Source organism: Nycticebus coucang, chromosome 10 (assembly GCF_027406575.1).
Source record: "Nycticebus coucang isolate mNycCou1 chromosome 10, mNycCou1.pri, whole genome shotgun sequence".
NCBI lineage: Eukaryota > Metazoa > Chordata > Mammalia > Primates > Lorisidae > Nycticebus > Nycticebus coucang.
In genome coordinates this window covers 78,099,526-78,113,694 of record NC_069789.1, presented here as the reverse complement: position 1 = coordinate 78,113,694, position 14,169 = coordinate 78,099,526, and the positions used below count along the sequence as shown (strand labels likewise).

General features: G+C 44.8%; 1 protein-coding gene across 4 annotated transcripts in view; it reads left to right on the top strand.

Moving 5' to 3' along the window:
• Positions 1 to 5,207, top strand: part of RGL1 (ral guanine nucleotide dissociation stimulator like 1) — a 287,354-nt gene extending 282,147 nt beyond the window's left edge. For 3 of the 4 annotated variants that reach the window (XM_053605796.1, XM_053605793.1, XM_053605795.1), the window contains one exon: positions 2,793 to 5,207. In XM_053605796.1, coding sequence (XP_053461771.1) covers positions 2,793 to 2,980 — 188 coding nt within the window. In that variant the 3' untranslated portion in view covers positions 2,981 to 5,207. Of the gene's footprint in view, positions 1 to 1,697; positions 1,734 to 2,792 lie in introns of all 4 variants that reach the window. The other variant, XM_053605794.1, reaches the window with a different exon arrangement.
• The last annotated feature ends 8,962 nt before the right edge of the window (positions 5,208 to 14,169 follow it).

Genomic DNA, 14,169 nt, shown 5'->3' with positions numbered 1-14,169 from the left:
AAGAGTTCCATGACTGGAGGTATAGGGCCAACCAGTGACCTCGGGCTTAGAGGAGAGTGGCTGAAGTTAGAATACTATCTTTGCCTGGAGATTAACAGCTACAGCCTCTGAGGAAAGGCTTTAGCTTCCTCTTAGAAGTTTCATCATTTTTCTTTCCTTTAGCTGAGCCCTCGGCTATGGGACAAAACCTTCTGTGATAATGTAATAGTTAAAATCTTAAGCCTACAAAGTGGTCTTGAGTTGTACCATGTTACCTATGACATAGCGCTAAGGTGAGGCTGGTGGGTCTAAAGCTCAGGAGTGTTGAGGTGCGGCCCCGACCCAGTTTTGCCCACTAGCTGTGCGGGCTCAGGCAAGCCACATGACCTCCCCTGGCCTTGGTCCGTAATTAGTGAAGTGGAGACAATACTCTGCCGGTTCCTCCTGGATCACAGGGCGGTTCTGAAGATTACAGGAAATAATGGACCTGAAAGTGCTTTTAGGAAATGCTAATCGATGTGTAACTGTGAGGAATCTGATTAATATCACTGACCCTGGAAAATGTGGGCAGAGGCTGGGGGACACTTGGAGGGGGTTCTTCTTTTGTATTGTTTTGAGACAGAGTCTCTGTTGCCCTGAGTAAATGCTGCGGCATTATGATAGCTCACAACAACCTCAAACTCTTGGGTTCAAGTGATCCCCTTACCTCAGCCTCCCAAGTAGCTGGGACTCCAGACACCTGCCTCAACACCTGGCTGGTGTTTTCTATTTTTTGGTAGAAACAGGGCTCTCACTATTGCTCAGGCTGGTCTCAAACTCCTGAGCTCAAGTGATCCACCTACCTAGGCCTCCCAGAGTGCTAGGATTACAAGGCGTGAGCCACTGTGCCTGGCCGAGGGATTATTCTTTATGAAGCATTCATGCCCATAATGTACCAGTCACTTAGACCCTGGTCACATCAGGCTGTAGGACCTCAACATTTAAAAAAAATTTTTTTTTTATTGTTTAGGATTAATGGATGGACTTCAACATTTAAAGCTAACTTACGGTTCACTTTATCCAGTTCCACAACCACGTGCCTCTATAGGTCGCCTCTCCCATCCCACTGCCACAAAGCTAGACTTGTTTATTTTGCTTTTTTTATTCCCTATTTGTTTTTTCAAATACACATTAATTCTGAGTGCTAAATATGATACACCTTCTTTTAAAATTAGAGTGAACCAAATTAACTTTGCCTTGATAATTTCATATTACATTTGAAACAATCTTTGTTCTGTAGTTGTAAATATCTAGTCGGGAATCATTAAAGTTGAAAACAGTTAAAATGTTAGCAGATATAACTGTCTTATATGGCTGGTGTTTAATATTAAAATTTCCGGACAAAGCAGTGTCTCAATTTGGGATTAATTTAAAAAATCGATATTCCAAGTAAAGAATTCTGGAAAGTTGTAGATTTTTCTATCTTTAGTCTTGTCCTCATGTTCTCTTGGTCTTTCAGAAAATCTGCTTATGTGAAAAATGGACTGTCAGAGGAAGGGAACCAGGGTTCTATTCCCTGTTTGGCTATTACACAAGCTATGATCTTGAGAATGGCCTTCAACTTCTTTTGGCCTCAGTTTCCTACTGTATTTTCTTCTAACGCTAACATTCTGTATTTGAACATTTAGTTCATCGGGTGAATCTCTAAAATATATTTGCACTGAATTTTTTTTTCGCAGGTGCAGGGAGAATGGGGACTAAAGATTCCATACTTGGTAAGGGAAAACAACCCCAGAAAAAGGGAAAAACAGAGAAATAAGCAGAGCAAAGCAGAATAAAACCAGTTTAGCTAGTTTACTTTTCAACCAGCAGCTAAATTACTTATCTGACCAGTTCCTGCTTTTACTAGAAGCCTGGCCTATAAGGGATACAGCTTATAAACACCTTTGCAAGGTCTATGAAGACTCTGAGGAATAGTAGCCAAGAGGAAGCTACATGCAAGGCCTGGGAAGGAACTTTAACCGGGCCATCCGCCTCCCAGTTAACAGTCAAAGCAAATGCCCATTGTGGGGATTTGTAGTACAGCCAGGGCAGAGATCAAGGGAACAGCTCAAGCCCTGAATATGGGCAGGAGAGATTGTACCCTAATCACAGAGGTAAATGACTTTAGGTGGAGATCAGAGGAAAATTCTTCTCTTCCACCAGTTCTTCAGAGGAGCCTGACACCATCACATCTGCTCCACAGAGGAACTAACGGGGATTAACCTCCTCCAAGGAAACTGTGTGTGAGCACAGACAGGAGGCTGCCCCCACATAAGGCTCACGTTTTGGATTTCTCAAGGCTGCCCTAGACCTTACAGTTATTGATTATAGATAGAATAGGAACTAACCTGCTTACTAGAGAAACTGCTGACATTTTTATTCCCTTCCTCAGTTTACCCTCTCAGCTAAATGAGGTAATAGCCTTCAGTGTAAGCTGAGTGGAGCAAACACTCAGGGACACTCGCTTAGGCCCCACAAGCTAGTCATGGTCCCGTGTTCTCACTTTGAAAGCTTTATTCCGCACTCCCTGTCTTTTTATCTCTCACCACTTTAATTTTTCTTCAGTAGACCACCTCCAGTTGCACAGGTCTTCAAGGATCCTGCCCTGAGGTGGGACGCTGGCATACAGGGATTGAGAATTTGTTAAGACCAATTTTAGGGGTGGTGTTGGCGATCACTGTCTGTTTCTGGCCCTCATCCCAGCTTTGTGTCTGGGCCAGATTTATACTGCCACTCCCCATCCTGGGTTAACCCATATAAGCAGACTACTTTTTCTTTCTTATCTTTTTCAGAACTCGTGATCCCCGACTCAGCAAATGTCTTCTATGCCATGAATAGTCAAGTGAACTTTGACTTCATTTTACGCAAAAAGAACTCCATGGAGGAACAGGTGAAACTGCGAAGCCGGACAAGCTTGACGCTGCCCAGGACAGCTAAACGGGGCTGCTGGAGCAACAGGCACAGCAAAATCACCCTCTGAAGGGAGGGACCCGTGGCCCTTTGCTTGCCAGAGGCAGAGTGGGGCTGAGAACAGGCATGGTGATTGCAGCTACCATCCAGTGTTAGAGGATCATTGGTGAAGTCAGCGGATATTTATTGAGTACCTATGGGGTGCAAAGCACTACGATAGGGATTGTGGGGAAACTGGATATGAATTTGACATGGAAAGGATGAACCATTCACCGATTCTCTTTGACCTATTTGCGACTGAAATGAAAAATTATCCATATTTGTAAATATATATACATATATGCACACATGATTAGTATGTATGTGTATATATATAAATATATAAGAGGGACTTTATGGGATATTCTGGACTATGGAAAAACAAATTTGCACAATGGCCTGGGAAGTTGAGGTCACGTTTTACAGGGAAATAGAAGGAACTGAGAACCTACTCTTGTATCTTCCAAGTAAATGAAATCAATTCTGGGACTACAGAATGTCCTTTGTGCCAGTATTACAAGTCCAAACTTTATTTTTATAAAGGGAGAGGATTACTTTCTTAATCAAGTGCCACCAGATAAAAACAACTGCAGAGGCTGGAACTGCCACAGGCTGAATGAAAGGCCACTTTGGGAAAGGGTTTGGATGAGTCGGTGGCCTTCAACCTCTGCCTGCACCTGCTGCTTTCTGCCATCCCCGAGAGAGACTGGAGGAGCTTTGTGGTCCATCTGCTCCACTGGTCTTGCCATCACGACACCTCTGGACTCAAGCCCATTTTGATTTCTGGCAACCCCGTTGTATTTCTGTTTTCTCCCCTAAAGAACATATCATAATCATTATTGCACAAATAGCCATGTTCTTTGGTAACTTCGCCAGGAAAGAAAGTGCAAAAGAATGGTGACTCATTGGGATTCTCATCTGTCTTGGAATGTCGCCACTTCGTTGCCTCGTTCTGATTGATTGCCGTCTGCATGGAAACCTAACCGTATGTCTGGAGTCCTCTGTCATCTGGATTCTAGAATCTGTGTATTATGTGCAATTTGTTCCTCAGGTGTGAAAATTTCTACTGCAATTGATCATTTTGAGCCTGTGAATGATTTCTTAACGGTGATTCCCTTATCAATAGCCTTCTAGAAGGTGTTCCTTGCTGATAACAGCATCCTATTTTACTTATTAGCTTTTATAGCATTACTGTGCCCAGCCACAGGGAAGGCAACGGGGCTGCCTATATTATCTAAATCATTTCTCAAAGAGGTACATTCTTCTCGATGGAATCAATAGCATTTTTTTCCAGGTCACCACACTTGCTCTCCCAGTGTTGCTGTTAAATGACATTTTTGTGTCTAGTAATCCTTCATACTCTCCCTTCCAAATCTGAGCTGTGCTAGGATTTGAACTAAAAAGCCATACGTGGGATATTGACATGTATAAGAAGCACTTTCACAATGTTGTCCTTTTAAAAAAATATCTCAAAAAACGCCAGTTTTTATTCCAAAAATAAAGCAAACAAACCCAGATATGAAGTACAGATTGTAACACGGAACCTTTTTTTTCCTAATCCTAGAATACAGCTCCCAAAGGTTGTGTGGGATTTATGTAAATAGCTATGTGAATTAGGCAAGAAACACCAGGGAAGGTTTATAGATTTGTGACAATTGACCAAAGTATGAGCCAGGAAGTCCTCAGATTTCCTTTGGTCTTTCTAGGAGACTGGACTGTGCATCATATAGACCGACTGGTTTTAACTAATCAAAAAGCACTTTCTTCTGTTTGTAAGGCTTGTCCAATTTGTGCTTCCATGCTTGGAGGAGAGATGGCCAGGGTGGCAGCTATCATGAGGATAGAAGTAAATGTAGTCTCAGCCTGATTTTCTTGGTATGAAGGTCAAAAGCAAAATACAAAACCATTGGCCTGCTTTAGGGTGTGGCTACTGAGACATACATGTTGTGTCCCTGCGCGCTCCCTGTGTATTTATACTTGTATGTAGAGTCTAGATTTATATACCGCAATGTAAAAAAAATATATACATATATATATTTACCTTTTTTAAGACAATGGAAATTCCAGTAGATAAAACATAGCTTCATTTATTTAATGCCACTTTAAATGTCTGAAATCTGTTTCCCGGTGGACATCTGGGCCATGCTCTCAGCTGCTCGCACGCTTGTCTTTCTGCATCTCCCTCATCTGTTTACCTTTCAGTTAAACTCAATAAACTGGTTTGGGACTTGGTTGGCACATGCTGCCAGACCCAAAGGGATTGGATCTGGAGTATTAATCAGGTGGTTTCTGGATTCCAGATATGCCAATCAGCCTTTTGGAAGCCCTCACTGGATCCACTGGAGAGAGCAAAGGGAAAGCCAGTGGTGGGTCAGGAGGGGAACTTCCCCCTGGAAAGTGTAAGGAGTCCTTGGGGGAAAGGATGTCGTCCTTACACTGCAGTCACCGCTGACACCATGCTAGATTGTTAGTCTCAGGAGTCGTACAGTGGGGCTACTTTTCATAGAATCCCACTTAGAGCAGGGATCCAGGGTGGTGCTTTGCCACTATGTCTGAGAGCCTCCCCCCATTTTGCAATGCCTGCCATCCGCGTACTTCTTGAAACCTTCCATCGTGCCCTGCGAGCCAGGAGGACCTCCATGGAGAAGAAAACCATTCGCCAAAGGATTGAATTTGTAATTATTATAAATTAATCCACATAAGGTCCCAAAAGGCATTTAGTCTAAGGCCAGCTTCCCTTAATAAATGCATAGTGTTGTCAGTGGCCTTTTATTTCCAAAAAGTTCCTCAAAGGAGTAAGGTGCTGACCCCATATGCCAGAGGTGGCAGGTTCAAATCCAGCCCTGGCCAAAAACTCAAAAAAAAAAAAAAAAAAAAGAATTTCCTGGATCAATTCACATTACCAAACTTTCCGGGCTCCTGTGGAATTTTAACGTGCCAAGTGTATGTTTTAATAATAGGAAATTGATAATATAGGGTGGGCCAGGAAAATAAAAAGGGGGGGGATTTTTGTCTTGGGTACTAGGTAACTGTTTTTCAAGATGATTCTAGAAAACTAGTTTCCTTATTTTGCATCTTTCTAGGAACTGGGCCTGGTAACTGTTTGCCTGAAGAAATAAAATGTCCTTCGTTGGGGCATTAAAAGTTCTTCATGCAGCACAGGACCATCAAGAGACACACACAGTAGCTCTCTGTGCCCTAGTTCAGTGGCAGTAAGAAGGTTCCCTGATGATCTTTCTCTCCAGATGCCCACAGCCCCGTTAAGAGAAGTTCTTTCCATTGTTTTTTGCATTACTGTTTCCCCCGGAGTCTTAAAATTGCTCTACTGAAGTAACAAGCCAAGAAATCTCAGTAACTGAAGACAGTTTTACGTCTCATCCATCTGACAGTGTCAGGCAACTCTCTTCAGTGGTTTTCTCCTGCAGTGTCTCAAGGCTCCGGGCAGATTCTGTCTTGCAGCTCTGCTGTCTCAGTTCTTTCCTTCACACTGATGGTAAAGAGTTTGGAGAACTGGCCTCTGTTTCTAACTGCTTTCGACCGAGGTGGCACGTGTCAGTTCTGTTCACAGTCCCTTGACTAGCCCCTGCCCTCCTGACGTAAGCGCTGGGGAGGTAGGAAACACAGAACGTCCGGGGGGTTGATGAACACAACTGTTTCTGCCAGAGGGGGGCGCTGTCCTCCGGGGGTGTGCAGGGGCGTTTGATCATCTTTCCAGTCATCAGAAACAGTGTTTGGAAGAGATGGTCGTGAGCACTTGAGATGGCATTAAACAGAAAGAGCTAAGAAAGAAAGATGCTCAAAGTAGTAACTTTAATTTTGTCTACAATTATCCTTGATCAAATTTCTTTTCTTTTTTATTTTTTGAGACAGAGTCTCATTATTTCACCCTTGGTAGAGTGCTGTGGCATCACAGTTTACAGCAACCTCCAATTCTTGGGCTTAAGCGATTCTCTTTCCTCAGCCTCCCAAGTAGCTGGGACTACAGGTGCCCGCCACAACGCCCAGCTGTTTTTTTGTTGCTGTTGTCCAGTTGCCCAGGCTGGTTTTGAACCTGCTAGCCTCGATGTATGTGGCTGGTGCTGTAACCACAGTGTGACGGGTGCCAAGTCCTTTCTTTTTTTAAAAGTAGGATCTCACTGTGTTGCCCAGACCAGAGTGCAGTGATGTCATCATAGCTCACTGCAACTTCAAACTCCTGGGCTCAAGTGATCCTCCTGCTCCAGTCTCTCAAGTAGTTGGGACTGTAGGTGTATGCTGCCATGCTGGATAATTTTTTTTTTTTTTTTTGCAGTTTTGGCCGGGGACGGGCTTGAACCCCCACCCCCACATATATGGGGCTGGTGCCCTACTCCTCGAGCCAGAGGTGGTGCCCAATTTTTTAATTTTCATAGAGATGGGGCCAGCAGTATACTTCGCTTCCCAAAGCATTGGGATTACAGGCGTAAGGCGCTGCACCTGGCCTAAAATCAACTCACCACCAATTTACATACTTCTGATGTGGTCCGTACTTTGACAAAGCTAGGACCTATTTTACAGATGTAGTTATATGTCAAGCTAAAAAAAAATCAAGGAAATTTAAAGTGTTTACACATAAACCACCAGATCAAATAAGAGCCAGGGAAATTTAATTACTATGGACTCAGAATTAGGAAACCATTACTGGATATGGTTTCTCAACATCTCTACCCAGACAAACCTGTGTAGCAGCAATTTGGTTATTTGGCAGTTTGAGGACTCCAGTGTATGTGATATTAAGAGTTTGAAGGCACCTTATAAATCATGTCATCAGTGGCCTCACAGTCCAGATTTAGGGCTGAGGCCCAGTGGAACTAAGCTGCTGAGGCTTGGGGGCAGAGCACTGATTGATGAGACCCCACTCTGAGCATCACACTGGGCCAGGCGCTGAATTAAGCCATCCAGAAACACTTCTCCGCAGACTTGCAGAGAGAAGCCCTGGGATGGCTGGTTCCCTACCCAGCCTCTCATTCACGTGAATTCACACACGCTGTCTTGGTGAGATGCGTGTCTGGTTGGTTCTTTGAAGTCTCCAAGGAATAATCTGGTCAGAGTTCAGCCGGCTATTACCCTGAGCATTATTTCCCTGTCATAGATGAGGAAACAGGACGATAAAGATTAGGATTACTGTGGGTTAGCCACCCCCAGCTGGATTTGGATCTGTTTCTGAGCCTAGACTTGGCTATCCTACAGGGGTGGGTGCAGGAGAAGAGCCTCCAAGGTTGGAAAAGTGGCACCGGCCATGGAGGAGATAATGAAGGGGGAGTGGATGCCACGGGGACCTCCAGCTCAGCCTCTTCACAAGCCACTTAAGTGATCAATACCCAATTGCTTTATCACAGCTTCTCGGAAGAAATCCTTTTCATTCTCACCATTGTTTAATCCCGAAGTAACCTTTTGTGCTACAGTAGCAGTTTATACACAATAATAAAAAGGAGAACTAGGAAAGCAAGTTTTTGTTTTTTTTTTTAAAGAGGCAGTGAATGATTTAAACTCTGAATTGCTCCTGCCATATAAAAACGAATCAAGGTGCAACTTTTGAAACAGAAGGATTCTAAATGAGACTGTTAGCTTTTCCCCAGGCATCTATTTCTAATCCTAGTTTATGTAATATCTAACATCCAAGCCTTCAGCAAAATGTTATCTGAGAATTTGCAGCAAGATCAGCTGAATCATCAATATATGAGAACTCATAGGTGGGAGGTTGATAGGGGCTGGAGCTTCAAACTCCTTTATAGTTTATCAGGCACAGAGAGAGGCATTAGATGTTAGTGAGAAAACAAGGAATGGGCAGGTATGCCCCAGAAACTTTGAAGAGGGTGCAGTTTGCAGTCTGGTGTGGTTGAGATCTCACCTGACTACCTAGGTGGGACTTCAGGCCACCTTACTAATTTAGGGCAAGTTACTTAATTTAGCCATTGCTTTATCTAAAAAGTAGGATTAATAATAGTCCCTACTTCTTGAGGTTCATGCAATATTGTTATGTAGCCCTTGTAGAGAAAGTGCTTTTCATTTCTGTGGGTAAGAGTTAGCTGCCATGATTTTTGGGAAGCTTCTGGCCTAAGGGAAGTCATGTCTTCAGAGAAGCCCTCCAGCTTCCTGTGAGCCAAATGGTCCGGATGTAAACTCCTGGAGGTGAGGCTTCAGCATGGGACAGCATCCTGGGAAAAGCTAAGACTGCTGTTGCTGCTTTGGGGGTAGACTGACTCATGGATTGGAGGGTATCCAGGGCTCCTGCGGTGTGTTCCATAGGTACATCCAAAGAGGCTCATGGAGACAGGCGTGCAGGCCCGGCCGGCCCACGGGCTTTGCAGCGTGGAGTTGGGCTGGTTGGGCTTCATCAGGGGAGGCCAGCTGGTGTGGGATACCCTGAGCTGGGTGGCCCTCTCGCAGCTCTGGCAGCCATTCCCATCAGGCCAGGATCCCCACCTTCTTGGACTGGTTCTCTTACCAGAAGCCGAGCTCCCTGCTCTGGGTCCTTCCTGCCCTTGGCTGTGCAGGCCCTGTCCAAGGACAATTCAGAGCACGGCAATGGGGGCACCGCGTGTCCCACCTTTCCTTGGTAGGCTGCTCAGCTCACACCAGCTCACTGTCCCCCAGTGTTGCCGTTGCAGGTTTAAAAGGTTCAAATAGTCACTTTAAGGGCCAGGCTGTTACCACTTCCATTTTAAGCCTCCCTCCTACCATTTCTCCCCTTGGTTCCCTCTCCTCTGTTTTGGGATTGGCACCCCTATTTCCACTGGGGGGCTTGAACTTTGGCTCCTCTCTCGTCCTCACCCTTCTCTCATGGACTCACTCAGAGTGGCTCTGGGTGTGGCGCTCTGGGAGCTGCCTCTCTCCTGACCCCTCACATTCTCAGAGGGCTTGCGCCACTGGGTCCCTTGCACACAGCTCTGGGTGGTTAATTTGCTCTCTTGCCCCCAGCCTGGGCAATGATAGCATCTTCTTCAAGTCTTCAGGATTCATGCTGGCATTTTAAAAAAGCAGTTAAGAACCCTTTAGATTGTGCCATCAAAACTTGTACAACTTAACTCATATCTGGGGGGTCTGTCCCAAATTTTTAATTTCCTTTGGGGATAGGGCACTTTGTCACTGATTATTTTCTAAGCTGCTCTGAAGAATGGAGACTCCACCCTACAAAGCAAATACCTCTACAAACAAGAGCCCAGACATCTGTCTGGCCATCCTGAGAACGGGAAAACATCCAGAGTTCTCTCTGGACCCACGGGGGCCAGGGACAGGTGTTTGCAGGCCCCAGAATGGGGTAGACATGGTAATTTTATTAAAATGCCCATTCCAGAGGAAGCCAAACTGAAGGAAGTACAGGGAGAGGCATAAAAATAAACTCAGTAAATTAAAAATAAAGAGAAACCAGTCCTCGGAGACTGTTCTTCACTCTTTCCACCCTTTTTGAGGGCAGAAGGGAGGATGGCTGGGAGCAACACAGCTCATGTCCCAGAAGCAGTGGAAGCAAAGCTCATCTCAAGTATTAACACATCTGTGGGTAGAAGGGAAAAAAAAACAAAAACAAAAACAAACTAGGCCATTTTAGGTCATTCACAGAACAGAAAAGAAGCCATTCTCCTGCCCAACCAACAAATTTGAATGGAGCCATTCTGCCACTTGCCCTGGGATCCCATTCAGTGTCTAATAATGCTATGGATAAATTATTCCTGAAAGCTCACCTAAAGTGCCCTTGTGCTGTCCTGTGACAAGAGGCGGCACCATTTTCCATGTAATCTTTTCTAACATAATCTACTGAAACCCATTGTCATTACTTCTTTCTTCTCCACACAGGCAGAAAAGGACTCATTGGCCACCCCTGGCCAAGCCTTTCGTCCTATCTCAGTCACCCTGCACTGACTTAGGGCCACGACCAGCAGCTCACAAGGACCTTCCTCCCTCGCCACAGTGAATCAGGATGTCTGAGGGCAGGAGGTTCTCCTTGGAATAAAAAACATCACAAAACCTGACGTGGGTGTAATGATTACTTCCAAAGCTGCCTTCTCCTGTTTTTCTGACTATGTCGCCATCGCCTGCTATCTTCTTCTCAAAAGACCAGCCTCACTTTAACTTGACTTTGTCATATGTACACGTTTTAGTAATCCCACCCATAGTGTTTACATGTTCCCTTCTCTCCACACCCAAGGCAGCATCTGAAGCGAATACAGCCTTTTTGGAAAGAAGTATGGAGAATCCTCAGACAGCTAAAAGTCAACTTTCCATTTGATTCCACAGTTCCGTTACCAGGTATCTACCCAGAAGATCATTTTAGCATAAGGACTTTTGCACTTGAAAGTCTAAAGCCGTTCAATTTACAACCACAAGGATGTGGAAACAACGCAAGTGTCCGTCAACCTATGAATGGATTAATAAACTGTGGTATATGTATACCATGGAATGCTATTCAGCCATAAAAAGATGGAGACTTTATATCTTTTGTATTTATCTGGATGGAGTTGAAGAATATTATCCCTAGTAAAGTATCTCAAGAATGGAAAAACAAGCATCCCATGTACTCAATACTGATTTGAAACTAGTAGAGCAACAATGACAGGTCCACATGAGAGGAAAGTGCAATTAAATTCAAGAAGGGGGGAGGGGAGGAAGAAGAGAAGGGGCTCAGGAAACTCCCACCTAATGGGTACAATCCAGAGGTATATGGCCTACCTTCTGGGTGAAGGACTCAAATACAACTTAGACTTCTCCTGCAAATGCAAACAATGTAACCTAATCCTACAAACCCTTATGTTAATCTGAATTTAATTAACACATCTTGAATTCAACTGTGGTTTTCCCCTCCTGCGGACCTGCAGTTGTTGATCTTCTAGTTTCAAATTAGTATGGAGTACATGGGACGCTTGTTTTTCCATTCTTGAGATACTTTACTAAGGAGACTGCTCTTCAGCTCCATCCATGCCTTAGTAAATTAATTTCTGGTCAGTCATGGAGATCTCTTCTGGATCACCCTCCCCCCATTTAACAGAAGAGAATGTCTCAGAAGTACATCGTGGAAAATCTCCTGGGAAGACTCAACTTTATGGGTGGCGCCTGTGGCTCAAAGGAGTAGGGCACTGGCCCCATATAACAGAGGTGGCGTGTTCAAACCCGGCCCCAGCCAAAAACTGCAAAAAAAAAAAAAAAGACTCATCTTTATTTTACAGTTAGTAGTTGGAGGGATTTTCTCCAATCCATGAAAAACCATAAGATTTCCAAGTTTGTATTTGAATGGGAACATTTCTAGTTTTATTATTATTATTATTATTATTTTTTGAGACAGAATCTCATTATGTCACCCTTGGTAGAGTACTATGGCGTCACAGCTCACAGCAACCTCAAATTCTTGGGCTTAAGTGATTCTCTTGCCTCAGCCTCCCAAGTAGCTGGAACTACAGGTGCCCGCCATAGCACCCGGCTATTTTTTGTTGTTGTTGCAGTTGTCATCACTGTTTAGCCGGCCCAGGCTAAATCCAGGCCCAGGGTTTCGAACCCACCAACCTCGGTGTATGTGGCTGGCGCCATAACCATTGTGCTCAGGTGCTGAGCCAACATTTATAGTTTAGACATGAACATTTTCCTGGAAAACCTCTGTCAGGAGTAACCAAACCTAGGAAGCTCCCTGAAATGTTGGCCTCTGTATTTATGGTAGGGTAGCCCAGACAGGGCAGTAGCCATCTGACCTCACCATCATCATTGTATCTCAGTCTCCTTTCCTGTCTTCATCCCCAACACACAACTCATGCTTCCACCTCTGTCCCCTGAGGCCGCATCACTCCCAGGCAGCGCCTTTCACAGTCCTCTGCCTTCCAATGTCTGTGAGACATTCCCACCCACTGTGCCCAACCCTCTTCTGAACTCCCATCCATCCTCCAAAACCCAACCCAAATATCACCTCCCCAGCAAAGCTGCCCCAACAGTCCTCGGCAGAACCAGGCTCGCTGGGGTCCTATAGCAAAGCCCCCCTGTTTTGAAGCTTCTTGCTTACACTGCTCCTGTGTGGGACCGTGGAGCCTGCAGCAGTTGGGATGTTACCCAGTCCTCTGAGCATCTCAGTGTCCCGAAGAAGGCCTGAGACAAGACAGGGCTGACAGCATGGGTTCTGAGATTTGGGGAAAGTTCGGTCTGAAATTCTAAGGCCACTGAAGCCAGCAAGGATTTTTTTTTTTTTTTTTTTATGCTCTTGTTTTCTCCAGGAAAAGGCTCTTTGGGCTTGAACAAGTATCTCAGTATCTTTCAGTAAATGGTTAGACTGACCTAAAGCACAAAATGCAAGATGGATATCTCCCCCCATACCCTTCTAGGGACCCCTCTGTCTTCCTGTACCCAAGAACCCATTAGTCTAAAACAGTCCTCACTGCGCAGGAAAGGCAGTACCCCGCTTCCCTTCACTTGCCACAGGGATCACATAGCAGTGATGGTCACCGCTGACCTCCAACATCCCTGATCTAGAGCAGACCTGGAAATCACAGCAGTGGCCATCGATTGGTGTTTGAGGAATCAATGAACAATCATAACTTTGAGCTCATTTTTTTTTTAATTTTTCATGAAGAGCTCCAGAAGGCAAGTAGTTTTTCACTTCCCTGCCCTGAAACAGCACAGCAAGACAGGCAGTGTGGGGTGCTGGATGTCAGCTCTTTCTTGTTTTCCAGAGTTCCTGTAGTAGGCCTGAGTGAACCCAGAGCAAAGTCCATGTGGCATGTCCTCTGCAAACTCTGGGTGCTCAGTCCACGCACAGCAGCACCAGCACTTCTGAAGTCAGGTTGTCTGTCCAGTAGACCCCATCATGGATCCCAAGAGGAATCCAGACCCGGTTTGACCTCCTGAGGCCGAGAGCAGGTGCCAGGCCAAAGGCAAAGGTCTCTTACTGAAGGCCTCATGTGACACTGTGAAGATCAAATGGCTTGGCTTAAGACTGGCAGGGAAACAGGACAAACAATGAGGTCAAGAAAGACTTTTAAAAGAAATCCTAGATCTGTAGTCCACAATATTCACAAGAAAAGAACATTGCTTGGGATTCCAGACCTGAGCATGGAGAAACAAAGGCTGGGCCAACAGAGCCAGAACGGTATTCACAGTAGAACAGTCCTAATCTAAAATTCTAGATTTTAAGCCCACTGTATTTTAAGAACAAGAATTCTTAAACCTGTCAGACCAGCTGACAGGGGAAAAAGGGAAACAAATTAAACAAAATAACACGAAAAAAAT